The sequence below is a fragment of the Oryctolagus cuniculus genome, chromosome 10 (assembly GCF_051225735.1).
Source record: "Oryctolagus cuniculus isolate XC-2025 breed Fujian yellow rabbit chromosome 10, ASM5122573v1, whole genome shotgun sequence".
Lineage (NCBI taxonomy): Eukaryota > Metazoa > Chordata > Mammalia > Lagomorpha > Leporidae > Oryctolagus > Oryctolagus cuniculus.
This window is the reverse complement of record NC_142876.1, coordinates 54,278,260-54,292,274: the sequence shown is the minus strand read 5'-3', so window position 1 is coordinate 54,292,274 and position 14,015 is coordinate 54,278,260. Positions and strand designations below refer to the sequence as shown.

The following is a 14,015-nucleotide window of genomic DNA, read 5'->3' as shown; positions in this document are numbered from 1 at the left end:
GAGTTTTACTTGATTTCAATTACTTGTAGTCAACCATGGTCCAGAAACACTACACAGAAAATTCCAGAAGTAAGTGATTCCTAAGTTTTGAATTGTGTGCAGGTCTCTGCAGCATGATGAAATCTCATGCCATTCCATTCAGTCCTGCCCAGGACACAGATCATCCTTTTATCCAGGTATCCCTACTGTATACTCCACCTGCCCACTGGTCACATGGTGGCTGCCTCATTACCAGATTATCTGTTGCACTATAGTAGTACTTGTACTCAAGGAACCCTGATTTTACTTAACAATGGCCCCAAGATCAACAGCAGTGATGCTGCGATTTTTGCTACAATGGTCCTACTTTACTGTTAGTTGTTCATCTCTTACTGTGCTGAATTTATAAATGAAATTTCATCATTGGTATGTATAAGAAAAATACATAGTTTATCTAGGACTTGGTACTACTATCTGCATGGCCACTGGTGGCATTTGCTGATGTGGGGTGGGCTACTGTATTGCATTAAATATACTGCTTCACTTGGCTAGAAAGAAAGTATCAGTAATTTCAGCTATTCCACAAAGCCCTCTGACAGGGAATTATGCAGACAGCAGAGTGAGGATGATGTTTGCTGGTGCAAAGATCTCATTTCAGACGCCCTTCCGCACACCCACCCTGGTGCTCATGTACAGACCTGGAGGCGAGAACAGCAAGGAGGGTAAACACCCTCGAATAGTTTCCTGGCTCATTTAGGAGGCAAAGAATCACCCCAAATTCCAGATGAACAAACTGCCTTCTTGGAAGGTGTAAATTTTCCTGTCCTAGAGTTTTGCAGCCAAATTGCAGCCGTGGCTTTCACACCTAGCATTTGCTATGTTTGCACTGGGGTGGGTCTCACTTGTGAGTTGTTAGTAACTGGGCGAAGTAATGGCAAGGCAGCTTTGACCTGTCCTCATGAAATAAATCACGAAACAATGGCCTTTTAATAAAGAGAATGCAAGGTCAAAATGAAGCCTGTGAGGAGCAACCAGGAGAATAATTTAATTTGCTCTGTGGAACAGCTCTGCTGGCTTTCTCTGAAATCTGAACAAATGCGCATGATAAAGTGAATTCACTTGCAGTGACTGTTTTACTTTAACCTCAAATACCTTCAGAAAGAAAAAAGAAAAAAAGGAAAACCACAAGAGAACAGCCAATGCCTACTGTCATGACAGCCAGCCAGGGCCTCTTCTCCCTTTAGAATGGTCTTGGGGATTCCTCCCCTGCTGGGCTGGCCATCCTGGCTTCCTCTGAGGTGCCAGCATCTGAGCGGCTGTGGTTTGGATGTGGTTTGTCCTCTAAGTGTTCCTGTGTTAGAAGCTTGGCCCTCAGTGTGGTGGTGTTGAAATGGTGGGATTTTCCTCCGCCTTGCGGCGCCGGCACACCGGGTTCTAGTCTCGGTCAGGGCTCTGGATTCTGTCCCGGTTGCCCCTCTTCCAGGCCAGCTCTCTGCTGTGGCCCGGGAGTGCAGTGGAGGATGGCCCGAGTGCTTGGGCCCTGCACCCCATGGGAGACCAGGAAAAGCACCTGGCTCCTGCCATTGGATCAGCGCGGTGCGCCAGCCGCCGCAGCCATTGGAAGGTGAACCAACGGCAAAAGGAAGACCTTTCTCTCTGTCTCTCTCTCTCACTGTCCACTCTGCCTGTCAAAAAAAAAAAAAAAAAAAAAAAAAAAAAAAAAAAAAAAAAAAAGAGAGAGAGAGAAGAAAAGAAAAAGAAAAAAAAGAAATGGTAGGATTTTTTTTTTATCTTTTATTTAATGAATATAAATTTCCAAAGTACGACTCATGGGTTACAATGGCTTCCCCCCCCATACCATCCCTCCCACCCATAACCCTCCCCTTTCCCACTCCCTCTCCCCTTCCATTCACATCAAGATTCATTTTCGATTATCTTAATATACAGAAGATCAGCTTAGTATACCTTAAGTAAGGATTTCAACAGGTTGTTCCCACACAGAAACATAAAGTGAAAAATAATAGATGATTTTTTTTAAATGATGATGAAATCAGATCCGACCTATTGTCATGTTTAATCCCAGTGAGAGTCAAGTTGGGAATTGATAATTTCTTTTTTTTTTTTTTTTTTTTTTTTTTTTACAGAAGATCAGTTTAGTGTACATTAAGTAAAGATTTCAATCATTTGCACCCCCATAGAAACACAAAGTGAAATATACTGTTTGAGTACTCGTTATAGCATTAAGCCTCAATGTACAGCACATTAGGGACAGAGATCCTACATGAGGAGTAAGCGCACAGTGACTCCTGTTGTTGACTTTACAAATTGACACTCCTGTTTATGGCATCAGTAATCTCCCTATGCACCAGTCATGAGTTTCCAAGGCTATGGAAGCCCCTTGAGTTCTCCGACTCTTATCTTGTTTAGACACGGTCATAGTCAAAGTGGAGGTTCTCTCCTCCCTTCAGAGAAAGGCACCTCCCTCTTTGAAGACCTGTTCTTTCCACTGGGATCTCACTCACAGAGATCTTTTTGCCAGAGTGTCTTGGCTTTCCATGCCTGAAATACTCTCATGGGCTTTTCAGCCAGATCCGAGTGCCTTTAGGGCTTGCACTGTGGTGACCCGGATGAAGCTCCCGGCTTCTGGCTTCGGATCGGTGCAGCTCCAGCTGGCGCGGCCATCTAGGGAGTGAACCAGCAGATGGAAGACCTCCCTCTCTCTCTCTGCCTCTGCCTCTCTGTAACTCTGCCTTTCAAATTAATGAATTAAAAAAATCTGGGGCCTAGGGTAAGGTACCTGGGGGCACTGCCTTTGGAAGGCACTGGGGGACCATTGTGCTCTGACTTCCTGTCTTGTGACCTCTTCTGCAGGTTCCCACCACTGTGGGGCCATCTGCCAGGAGGTGACACCGTCAAGGGGGCCCTTGTCAGAGCCAATGCTGCACTGTGCTGTTTGAACTTGCAGCCTCCAAACCTGTGCACGAACCTCTTCTCTTCATGTAAGTACCCAGTCTCAGATGGGGATGGGGAGGCAAAGACCTTGTGGCTTGCGCGGTATCCTGGGAACTGCCACCTGCTCCGTGGCTGGAGTGAGGAATGAGAGGCAGCAAGGGCATTGGAGCTGCTGGCAGGCAGGGAGTCAGGGCTGGGTTCTGGAAGCTGCATGGTGCTGAACTGGACCATCTGGACTTTACGGTGGCGGCACTGGGGAGTCAAGGGTGCACTGCTTCTTTTTTTCCCTTTCCATTTTATTGAGAGAGAGAGGGAGAGTTCTATCCTCCGATTCACTTTCCACACCCAAATGCCTGCAACAGCTGTGGGCTGGACCAGGCAAAAACTGGAAGCCAAGAACTCAGCCTGGATCTCCCTAATGGGTGGCAGGGACCCATCACTTCTGAGGCCTCCCAGGGTCTGCATTAGCAGGAAGCTACATTGGAAGCAGAGTAGCAAGGTCTAGAACCAGGAACTCTGATAGGATATAGGATGCAGGCCTCCCCAAAGGTGTCTTAACTGCTGTATCAAACGTGTGCCCTAAGGGTACATTTTAAGGTGGGGAGATACCCTCACTTTTGTGTTTCAGAAAGGTCCCTGTGGCAGCTGCAGGGAGAATGGGTTGAGCAGCCAGATGGAGATCAGTGTGTACAAGGGTAAGGGGACTGTTAGGCAGACAGGCAATAGGTCCGAGGGCCCGAGTGTGGGAAAATGAAGCAGATTGGAGACCTCATAAGGAACTAACTGGAATAGTGCTAGGTTGTGACTCTGTGCTGGACTGGATGGAAAAAGCGAATGGAGGGACTCCCAGCTTCCTGGTTCTGTGCCTAGAGACTGAAGTGCCATTCATGAAAGTCAGGAATGCCCTAGCAGGGACAGATTTTGGGGAGAAACAGCCCATGAGTTCAGCCTTGAACGTGCTGTTTCGAGTGCCTCTGGGACATCTCGGTGGAGACGTCCAGCAAAGAAGCAGGCAAGTGCTGCTGTCACCCTGCGGCCACACATTCACTGGGGGTCAGGAATCTTGGGCTGCTTCCTGGCCTGCGTGGTACATCCTCCGCACATAGCTAGCCCATGCACCCCTCATCTTAGCTCACTGCCACGGTCACTGTCGCTGTCCTGTTTTACAGACGAGGCGAGTGGGAAGTGGCAAGTCAGCCTCAGCATCAGGCAGTCCGCTGTCTGTGCTGGCCTTTTAACCATCGCACTGTGCTGCCTGCTGCCAATTCTGCAAACAGCAAAGAACACGGTGGTGGCGGTCACGCCCAGGGCTCCCTGCTCGTTCCCGTTCCGAGCTCCTCTCCTGCCAAGGCGGAAAGCCCCTGGTTCTTACCTCTGTTTGGGGTTCACATAAATCACACTCCCTGGGTACAGCTGCTCATGATCCAGGTGCTGTGGCATGGGGCAGGGGCAAGCCCTGTAGGCTTTAAAGGAGACGGTGCATGTGAACATGCTGTACACAAACTACAGAGCCCTTTCCCTCACATGTGACACCTACTGAACCTCCTTCCTGACTGTTCTAATCTCTGCACTGAGGCCAGCGAGCCCTTCCCAGCAACCAAAACCAAGGCTGAGACCGTGCTTGGGCTCAGGCAGTGCACTCAGCATTTTAACTGCTTTAATCATTGAAATCCCAGAGCCACCCCATGATTCACATTCATCTTGACAACGAGGAAACTGAGGCACGGACATGAATGACTTGATGTCATCGAGTTGGGAGCTTGGCTGATCCATGTAACAGAGCTAGAATTCAAACCCAAGTCTGGGCTGGCGCCACGGCTCACTAGGCTAATCCTCCACCTGCGGCGCCAGCACCCCGGGTTCTAGTCCCGGTCGGGGCGCCGGATTCTGTCCCAGTTGCCCCTCTTCCAGGCCAGCCCTCTGCTGTGGCCAGGGAGTGCAGTGGAGGATGGCCCAAGTGCTTGGGCCCTGCACCCCATGGGAGACCAGGAGAAGCACCTGGCTCCTGCCATTGGATCAGCGCGGTGCGCCGGCCACAGCGCGCCGGCCGCGGCGGCCATTGGAGCGTGAACCAACGGCAAAAGGAAGACCTTTCTCTCTGTCTCTCTCTCTCACTGTCCACTCTGCCTGTCAAAAAAAAAAAAAAAAAAAAAAAAAGAAAACCCAAGTCTGTTTGGGTCCAGAGCCCAAGAGGTTATATTTTATACGCGGAGAGAAAAATTGAGCGTAAACTTCCACATTTGTCTGCTTTTCTGCTAGGATTCTGGTTCATGCACTGCGCGTCAGCACACCAGCAACATGCGAGCGCAGGAAGAAACAGTAGCAGTGAGCAAGTTAGAGCTGAACTCCATTCAAAGCTTACAGGGGGTCCAGCTTTAAGCAATTAACTTTTAAAGGGGTTCAGCGTAATAGGGACTTCAACTGTGCACTCATTAATGAATGGAGAGAATATCAGCTGTATTCAGTAATGAGTTGTGATACTAGATATATAAAACAAGGATTTAAGGATGGGTTGGGGAGTCATGTGTGGGAGGATGCTTCTAAGATGTCACTGGCTTTGTTAAAAAAAAGATTTATTTATTTATTTGATAGGCAGAGTTACAGAGACAGAAAGAGAGAGAGAGCACTTCCATCCACTGGTTTACTCCCCCAAATGACTGCAATGGCCAGGGCTGGGGCAGGCTGGAGCCAGGAGCTTCATCCAGGTCACTTACATGGGTGGCAGAGGCCCAACCAGTCGAACCAGATGCCTTTCCAGATGCGACAGCAGGGGGTTGGATCGGAAGTGGAGCAGGAGGGACTCAAACTGGCGCCTATATGCGATGCCAACATTGTAGGTGGTGGCTTAACCTTGTACACCTCAACGGCTTTTTGTAAAAAAAAAAAAAAAAGGAAGAAGATTCGAGGCTGGTGCTGTGGCGTAGCAGGTAAAGCCGCTGCCTGCTGTGCCAGCATCCCCTATGGGTGCTGGGTCGAGTCCTGGCTGCTCCACTTTCAATCCAGCTGTCTGCTATGGCCTGGGAAAGTAGTAGAAGATGGCCCAAGTCCTGGGGTCCCTGCACCCACGTGAGAGACCCGGAAGAAGCTCCTGTCTCCTGGTTTCAGACTGGCGCAACTCCGGCTGTTGCGGCCAATTGGAGAGTGAACCAGCAGATGGAAGAACTCTCTATCTCTGCCTTCTCTCTCTGTGTAACTCTGACTTTCAAATAAATAAATAAATCTTTAAAAAAGAGGGGGGGGGGGGATTTTCCATTGGCTAATTTACTTCCCAGATGGCTGCAATGGCCAGGGCTGGCCCAGGTGGAAGCCAGAAGCCAGGAGCTTCCTCTGGGTTTCTCACATGGGTTGTAAGGGGCCAAACACTTGCGACATCTTCTGTTGCTCTCCCAGGCCATTAGCAAGGAGCTGGACGGGAAGTGAAGCAGCCAAGATTTGAACCAGTGCCCATGTGGGATGTCGGTGCCGCAGCTTTTTAAAGGTGGCGGCTTTACTCACTACATCACAATGCCGGCCCCTATAGTTACACTTCTGTAAGCGAGAGCAAACTGAAGAGAAAAAGTAATTTGCTCTGGGAATTCTGCCTTAGAGGTTGGCACATATAACCTCAGAATTCCAGACAAAATGTAAGATCTGTGAAAACCTACACAGCTGGAATAGAGACAGAAAGTGGCTGAGCAGCTGGCGAGAGTCAGGAGGTTTGAGGCAACAGTGACTGCTCACGGGAGTGAGGTTTCTTCTTGGCGCGATTAAAATGTTCTTGATTGTGCCGTTGATTGTACAATCTGTGAATTTTCTACAAACTACTGAAATGAATGTTTTAGCTGGGTGAACGATATGGTACAGCTGTATTTCAGTTTTAAAAATATATATACATTGGGGCCTGGTGCTGTGGTATAGTGGGTAAGGCCACTGCCTGCAGTGCTGGCATCCCATATGGGTGCCGGTTCGAGTCCCAGCTGCTCTACTTCTGATCCAGCTCTCTGCTATTGCCTGGGAAAGCAGTAGAAGATGGCCCAAGTCCTTGGGCCCCTGCACCCACGTGGGAGACCCGGAAGAAGCTCCTGGCTCCTGGCTTCGGATTGGTGCAGCTCCAGCCGTTGCAGATATCTGGGGAGTGAACCAGTGGATGGAAGACCTCTCTCTCTCTCTCTCTCTGCCTCTCCTTCTCTCTGTGTGTAACTCTTTCAAGTAAATAAATAATTTAAAAATACACAATTTTGTTCATTTATTTTCTTGTGACTCATCCAAGTAATGAACTGAAGCCGGTGACAAGATAATTTATATACTCTCAAACCAAGGATAGACGCTTTCAGATTCCTAGCCTTCTGGACCAGGCTCAACCCACTAAAACAGAGTCACAGTATTGAGATGCTGGTCAGGAAGGACCCAGGTGGTTCAGCGATGGCTGCTTCCTTTAACCGTCACCTCCCCCACCCCCACGGGTGCTAGGCTGCAGGTACCTGCAGCCCTGAGCAGGTGAAACAGCTGCTAGAAAGTCATGTCAAGGACCCGACTTTCATTCACTCCAGGTCACAGACAGGCTCAGACTGGCACGCTGGCTTCAGAGAACAAGAATTCTCACAAACATGCATCTGACTTCCTATCCAGAACGTACTAGGATGCTGCCAGTCATGAAGGGAAGTTGACTGGTGAGAAGTGATGGCTGGGGAACAGCTGGGGAGCCCCACAGACAGCAGGAGGCCTGGGGCCCAGGGGCCAGGATGCCAGCAGCCCTGCGTGCACTGAATCTGAACCCTCAAGAAGGGCCTCAAGGCGACTTCCAAGGCTGCTGGTTTTCCCACAGACTCAGCCACCGGTGCTGGGCCTTTTTGCTTGCAAGTTTCAGGGACCCAGGACCTGGGGCCTACTGAGCCTTTCAGGGGCCCGAGAAAACAAAAGGTGCATGGCTCCCAAATCAAAGTTAATACACCTCCAAGTACACAGCTGCGAACCACGCCACCTTGTCCACTTTACTAACTGCCCAATGTGTTCAGAAACACTGATGATGTGTGCAATTCAGGTGCAGGTTCATGTTCTTCCTACACAGCAGTTATCAACGCCACACAACTGCAGAAAACTCGTGGACACAAGGTAAGTGAGTTACTCAAAACTAACTAGTAGTCAAAGCAATATTACAGAAATTCCTTCAAAAATGTTACAGTACTGGAGCTGGGATTGTGGCATAGCAGTTTACCTGCACAGAAGGTAAATGCCTGGGATGCCAGCACCTTACATGGGCACAGGTTCATGTCCTGGCTGCTCCACTTCCAATCCAGCTCCCTTCTAATGGCCTGGGAAAAGCAGTGGCAGATAGCCTAAGTGACTGGCCCCCTGCAACCCATGTGGGAGACCCAGATGAAGCTCCTGGCTCCTGACTTTGGCCTGGCCCAGCCCTGGCCATTGTGGCCATCTGGGGAGTGAACCAGCAGATGGAAGATCTCTCTCTCTCTCTCTCTCTCTCTCTTAGTCTCTCCCCACCTCTGTAACTCTTTCAAGTAAATAAACCAATATTTAAAACAACAGTGCTACAAGACACAGTATTATCATGGGCTGTGGGTGCGGATTTCCAGGTCTGCTGCGATAGGAGGTGGATGAGAGGTGGTGCTAAGGCTAAGTCTCAGGTGGGCCTCATACTCTGTCCTTTCCCGGTCACTCTTTCCTTAGGGCCTTCCTGATTCCACTGCAGGCCAATCACTTCCTCTTCATCCTTAGCCTCACCCAGAATCTCCTCCTCTCTCCCTGCCTCCACCTCCCCAGCCCCTCTTCCTGGTGCAGGCCCAGCCTCCAACACCAGCACTGGGTGGAGACGGGCCCACCTGGCTTGCAGCCAGTAACCCTCCATTCTGGTGTACAGGACTCCACCTCTTCCAGACTCAGGCCTCTCACTTTCTCATCCACCTGGCAGTCGTCACCTCCCGCTCAGCCTTCCCTAGTCACTGAGAACACTGGCCCCGGCTTGGTCGCTGTTCTACTCACCCCATGTCCTGCCCTCAGCCTGCCCTGCGCTTCACAGAACATCAGTGCTCAGCCTCATCTCCTTTCCTTTGATCCCCATTGTGGACACTGCCCTGCCTTTCTAGCGAGGCCCCACAGCTACTGGGGCCCTGTCCAAAGTCACTGCCCCCTACTCCCGAGAACTCAGGCACTCATTCAGCTCAAAACCGCTTCTACCCCCAAGCCTTCCCAACACTCCCTACTGTCACTTCTAAAACACTTTCAGAAATTGAGATATAATTCACATAACATTCATCCTTTCAAAGCACACAGTTCACTGGGTCCTGGTATATTTATAAGAGTGTGCAGCCATCACCATAATCAAACCACAGCATTTTCTTCACCCCAAAAATAGTAACTCCATACTCATTTCCAATCACTCCCCATCCCTCTTTTCCCCACTCCCTGCAACCACTAGTCTACTTTCTGTCTCTACGGATTTGCCTCTTTTGGACATCTCATGTAAATGGAATCATACAACATGTGGCCCTCTATGTCTGGTTTACTTTATTTAACAACATGATTTCAAGGTTCATCTATGTTGTAGCATGTATTAGTGCTTTGCTCCTTTCTATGGCTGAATGATATTCCATTGTATGGGAATACCATATTATATATTGGATGTTTATGGTTCTCTCTTCTATCTCCCCTCTCCCCCACCAAATCCATACATTAAGGCTCTTGAGGACTTGATCCCTGTCCCAGTTGGTCCAGAAAGCAGGGCATTGAACCAGAGAGGAGGGGCTGGCCTTGTAGCACAGAGGATTAAGCCACTGCTTGTGATGCCAGCATCCCATATCAGAGCACCAGCTGCTCCACTTCCAATACAGCTCCTTGTTACTGCACCTGGAAACGCAGTGGAGGATGGCTAAAGTACTTGGGCCCCTCCCACACACATGGGAGACCTAGATAGAGTTCCAGACCCCTGGCTTCACTGTGGCCACGTGGGGAGTGATCCAGCAGAAGGAAGATCATCCTCTGTTTCTCCCTCCCTCCCTCTCCCCTTTCTCTCTATTACTCTCCCTTTCAAATATATAAATCTTTGTAAATAAATGAACCAATGAATATTATTTTCAAGCCCCAAGATCTAGTAGTATTTGCCTTGCTAGGTTTTGGACCTGCCTAGGACCCAACACTGATTTCTTCCTTTCTGTTTCTCTCTTTTGGGTGGAAATATCTACAAATGTTCTACCACTGAGCTATACCCCCCTTGGAGTGGAAATCTCTATCCTATGCTTTTTCCACTATGGTATTTTGGAAGCATGTGACTTGTTTGATTCACAGGCTCACAGCTGGAGAGGAATTTGCCACAGGATGGGTTGTACCTGATTTAGTTGATATGGAGATGGGACTCTGGACTTGGACTTTAGAATTGATGCTAGCCCGCGCCATGGCTCACTAGGCTAATCCTCTGCCTGTAGCACCAGTACCCGGGTTCTAGTCCCATTTGGGGTGCCAGTTCTGTCCCGGTTGCTCCTCTTCCAGTCCAGCTCTCTGCTGTGGCCCAGGAAGGCAGTGGAGGATGGCCCAAGTGCTTGAGCCCCTGCACCCGCATGGAAGACCAAGAGGAAGCACCTGGCTCCTGGCTTCAGATCGGCGCAGCGCGTCGTCCGTAGCGGCCATTTGAGGGGTGAAGCAATGGAAGGAAGACCTTTCTCTCTGTCTCCCTCCTCTCTCTAACTCTGCCTGTCAAAAAAAAAAAATTGATGCTAAAATGAGGACTTTGGGGACTGTTGGGATGGAGTAAATATATTTTGCTTTATTTATTTGAAAGACAGAGTTAGAGAGGGCTTCCATCCTCTGGTTCAGTCCCCAAATGGCCGCAACAGCTGCAGCTGGACTGATCCTGGCCAGGAGCCAGGAGCTTCTTCCAGGTCTCCCATGTGGGTGCAGGGGCCCAAGGACTTTCCCAGGCCATAGCAGAGAGCTGGATCGGAAATGGAGCAGCCGGGACTTGAACCGGCAGCCATACGGGATGCCAGCACTCCAGGTCAGGGCTTTAACCCACTGCATCACAGTGCTGGCCCCAGAATAAATATATTTTGCATGCAAGGAGGCCAAGGATTTGGGGGGACAGGGGAAGAACGCTATGGATCGAATGTCTGTATCCTCGAAAAGCTCACGCACTGAAGCCCTAACCGCCAATGCGATGGTTTTAGGAAGCGGGGTCTCTGAGTGCTAATTAGGTGGAAGCACAGGACGGGGTTAGCGCTCTTGCAAGAAGATAAAGACACGCCAGATGTTTCTTCCTCTGTCATATGACAGGGCAGGTGGTTGTCTGTGAGTCATGTGATAGGAGCACGTGGCTGTCTGTGAGCCAGGAAAAGGGCCCTTGCCAGACACAGAAGCTGCTGGCCTTGATCTTGGACTTCCTGGCTCTTCGAATCGTGGGGAATAAATGTCTGTTGCTCAGGCCGCTCAATCCACGGCATTTACAGTCCACACCACATTATGTTTATAATCAGTTGATGGACTTTTGGGTTGTGTCCATGCTTTGGCTATTATGAAAAATATTGGTGCGAATGTGTGCCTACAAGTTTTTGTGTGAACATATATTTTCATCCCTCTTACATATACACCTAGGATGGAACTGCTGGGTCATGTGGCAACTGCATATTTTAACTTTTGGGATGAAGATCAGACTATTTTCTTTTAAATGACCGTATCACCTTCCATTCCTATCAGCAATGTACGTGGGCTCCACTTTTTCCACACTCCTACATCCTTGCCAACATTTGTCATTGTCCTTCTTACTGATTGTAATCATCCTCATGGATGCGAAATGCTCTCATTACGGGTTTGATTTGCATCTCCCTGGTGGTTACAGATCTTGAGCATCTTTTCAGGTACTTTCTGGATATCTGAACACCTACCAGGGAGAAACGTCTATTCGGATCCTCTGCTCATTCAGAATTGGGTTATTTGTCTTTTTGTTGTCGAAGCATCTAGCATCATTTAAAGTCACTCAAGTCTCAACCCCTTCATCAGTTGTGGATCCCACTACAGCCACTTCCTTTTGACAAATCCCAGTTTCCTGCAGAATTCCCTGAAAAAGTTCTCCACACTTGAGGCTTTCATCCACTCTCTCGTCAAGCTGCTGCAATCTGGCTCTTGAACCTAACACTTTACGGCAACTTGTCACTGCAAGGCTACCAGCGGCTGTTCTGTTACCAAGTCCAATGGACTTTTCAACTCTTAGCTTGATTTTCCTGTGGTCTTTAACACCAAGGCCCTCTTCACTGAAAGACTGGGGATCTTTGGCTTAAGAAACAGCCCATGCTCCTGACTTTTCTCATCCATGTCCGGCTGCTTCTTCTCAGTGGACTCCTCCCATTCTGCTCACTCTTATGTCTTTACCTTCCTAGTCAAGGCCACTCCCTCCACACTGGGCAATCATTCATTCCCACGGGATCAATTACCACTGAACACTGCTGACTCCCAAATGTATCTCCGTCTGCTTCCTGCACTTCCTCCTGCGCTCTGAGTTTGCACATCTGTCTTATCCACACCTCTGCTGGAGCCCCATCATCATCAAAGTTTATCCCAAACCAAATAAATGTCTTTAGCCCTCTTGCCTTCCTTACTCCGTGAAAAACATCAGTTACTTAATTTTGCAGATTTAAAATGTGTAAGTCATTCACACTGGCCTATTTCCTTGCATGCTCAGGACCCAAGCCCTGGGCCAGTACCACTTTCTAACAGGATGACCCAAAACATCCTGCGGATTGGTCGGGCTCTTTCTAACATGCGGTCTCCCATGTCACTCCTCTGCTCGCAGGCGCTCCGGCAGGAGAGGGGATGACAGTAGCTTCTGAGTCACACTTGGCTGGTTACAAGACTGCAGGGAGAGTTGTCCAACTTCTCTAAGGCAGGGCCATCTCATGGGCCTTCCTGGGGACTGAGACCTCACACATGATGTCCCTGGTTCAGAAACGGACTCACGTTAAACGCTCCATCTCTTGGAACCGTTATTTGCTTACTAACACCTTCCATCGACGAAATCCGCGAACCTAACTTTCATCCTCAAGTGTGGGGATGAAACGGAGCGACTGGAACACACTCTTACGCCACGACCCTCTGGACACGGGGCTTCGTAATGCACCGCAGGTCCACTCCGCTGCTCACTCAGATTCCGTGACCAGAAACCGTGCGGAAGCAGCCGCGCGCACCGCCGGCCTTACGTGGCCCTGCGGACCGCGGGCGCCCAGGGACAGAGGGGCAGTTCTGCGGCTGCAGCAGAGGCTGACCACGACCTGTTACCCCAGCGACAGCCGCCGCCGCCGCCCCGCCGCTCGGGAGCCGCAGCCCTAATGCCCACAGTCCCGCGGACGCAAGCAAACCGCAACCCCGCCGGACAGCCCCGGCCCCCTGCTGCTTCCTCGTCCGCCCGGCCGCAGTCGGGGTGGAGGCCAGCGCCCCACCTCTCCGCTCCCCGCGGGCCCAGCCGCCCGAGCTGGGCAGCCCCTGGCCGAGCCCGCAGCGCTCACCTTGAAGGACATCTTGCACATGTCCGCGGCCGCCCAGCCGAGCCGGCGCGCTCCGGACCCCGCGCCCGCCTCCCCGGCCTCCCTTCGAAGTCTCGCCGCTTCCGCAGAGACCGGCCGCCCCCGCGGCGCCGCGCGCTCCCGCCGCCGCCGCACGCAGAACCCGGCGCGCCCAGTCCGCCTGCCCGGGCCCTGCCCCGCTCTCCGCTCGCGCGCGCGCCCGGCACACAGGGTGCCGCGGGGACACCCTTCCCGCTGCGCGCGCACGCACGCCACGCTCCACACACACGACCCTGTCCACGCTGTTCACGCTCACACACTGACGATCCTGTATTCCCCCAACTCTGTCCACACTCAGACAACCCTGGTCACAATACTAAGACCGCACTCACAAGGACATCTCCAGGCTCACAACCCTGTCTATACTGATGCATATATATATCTCTGCACTCAAACAGCCCCTTCTATATCCACACACACACACACACACACACATACACACCCCTCTTGGCACTTACACGCTTGCAAGCCACTCGAAATGTTTGCTCTCTACGTTGCACACACATACACACGAACACACACACATCGCCCAACGTACACACACAG

General features: G+C 50.6%; 1 protein-coding gene across 3 annotated transcripts in view; it reads right to left on the bottom strand.

Moving 5' to 3' along the window:
- Positions 1-13,577, bottom strand: part of ANKRD29 (ankyrin repeat domain 29) — a 56,256-nt gene extending 42,679 nt beyond the window's left edge. For 2 of the 3 annotated variants that reach the window (XM_089305255.1, XM_051851339.3), the window contains exon 1: positions 13,413-13,572. In XM_089305255.1, the coding sequence (XP_089161381.1) occupies positions 13,413-13,433 (21 nt within the window). In that variant the 5' untranslated portion in view covers positions 13,434-13,572. Of the gene's footprint in view, positions 1-13,412 lie in introns of all 3 variants that reach the window. The other variant, XM_070049915.2, reaches the window with a different exon arrangement.
- Between the last annotated feature and the right edge of the window lie 438 nt (positions 13,578-14,015).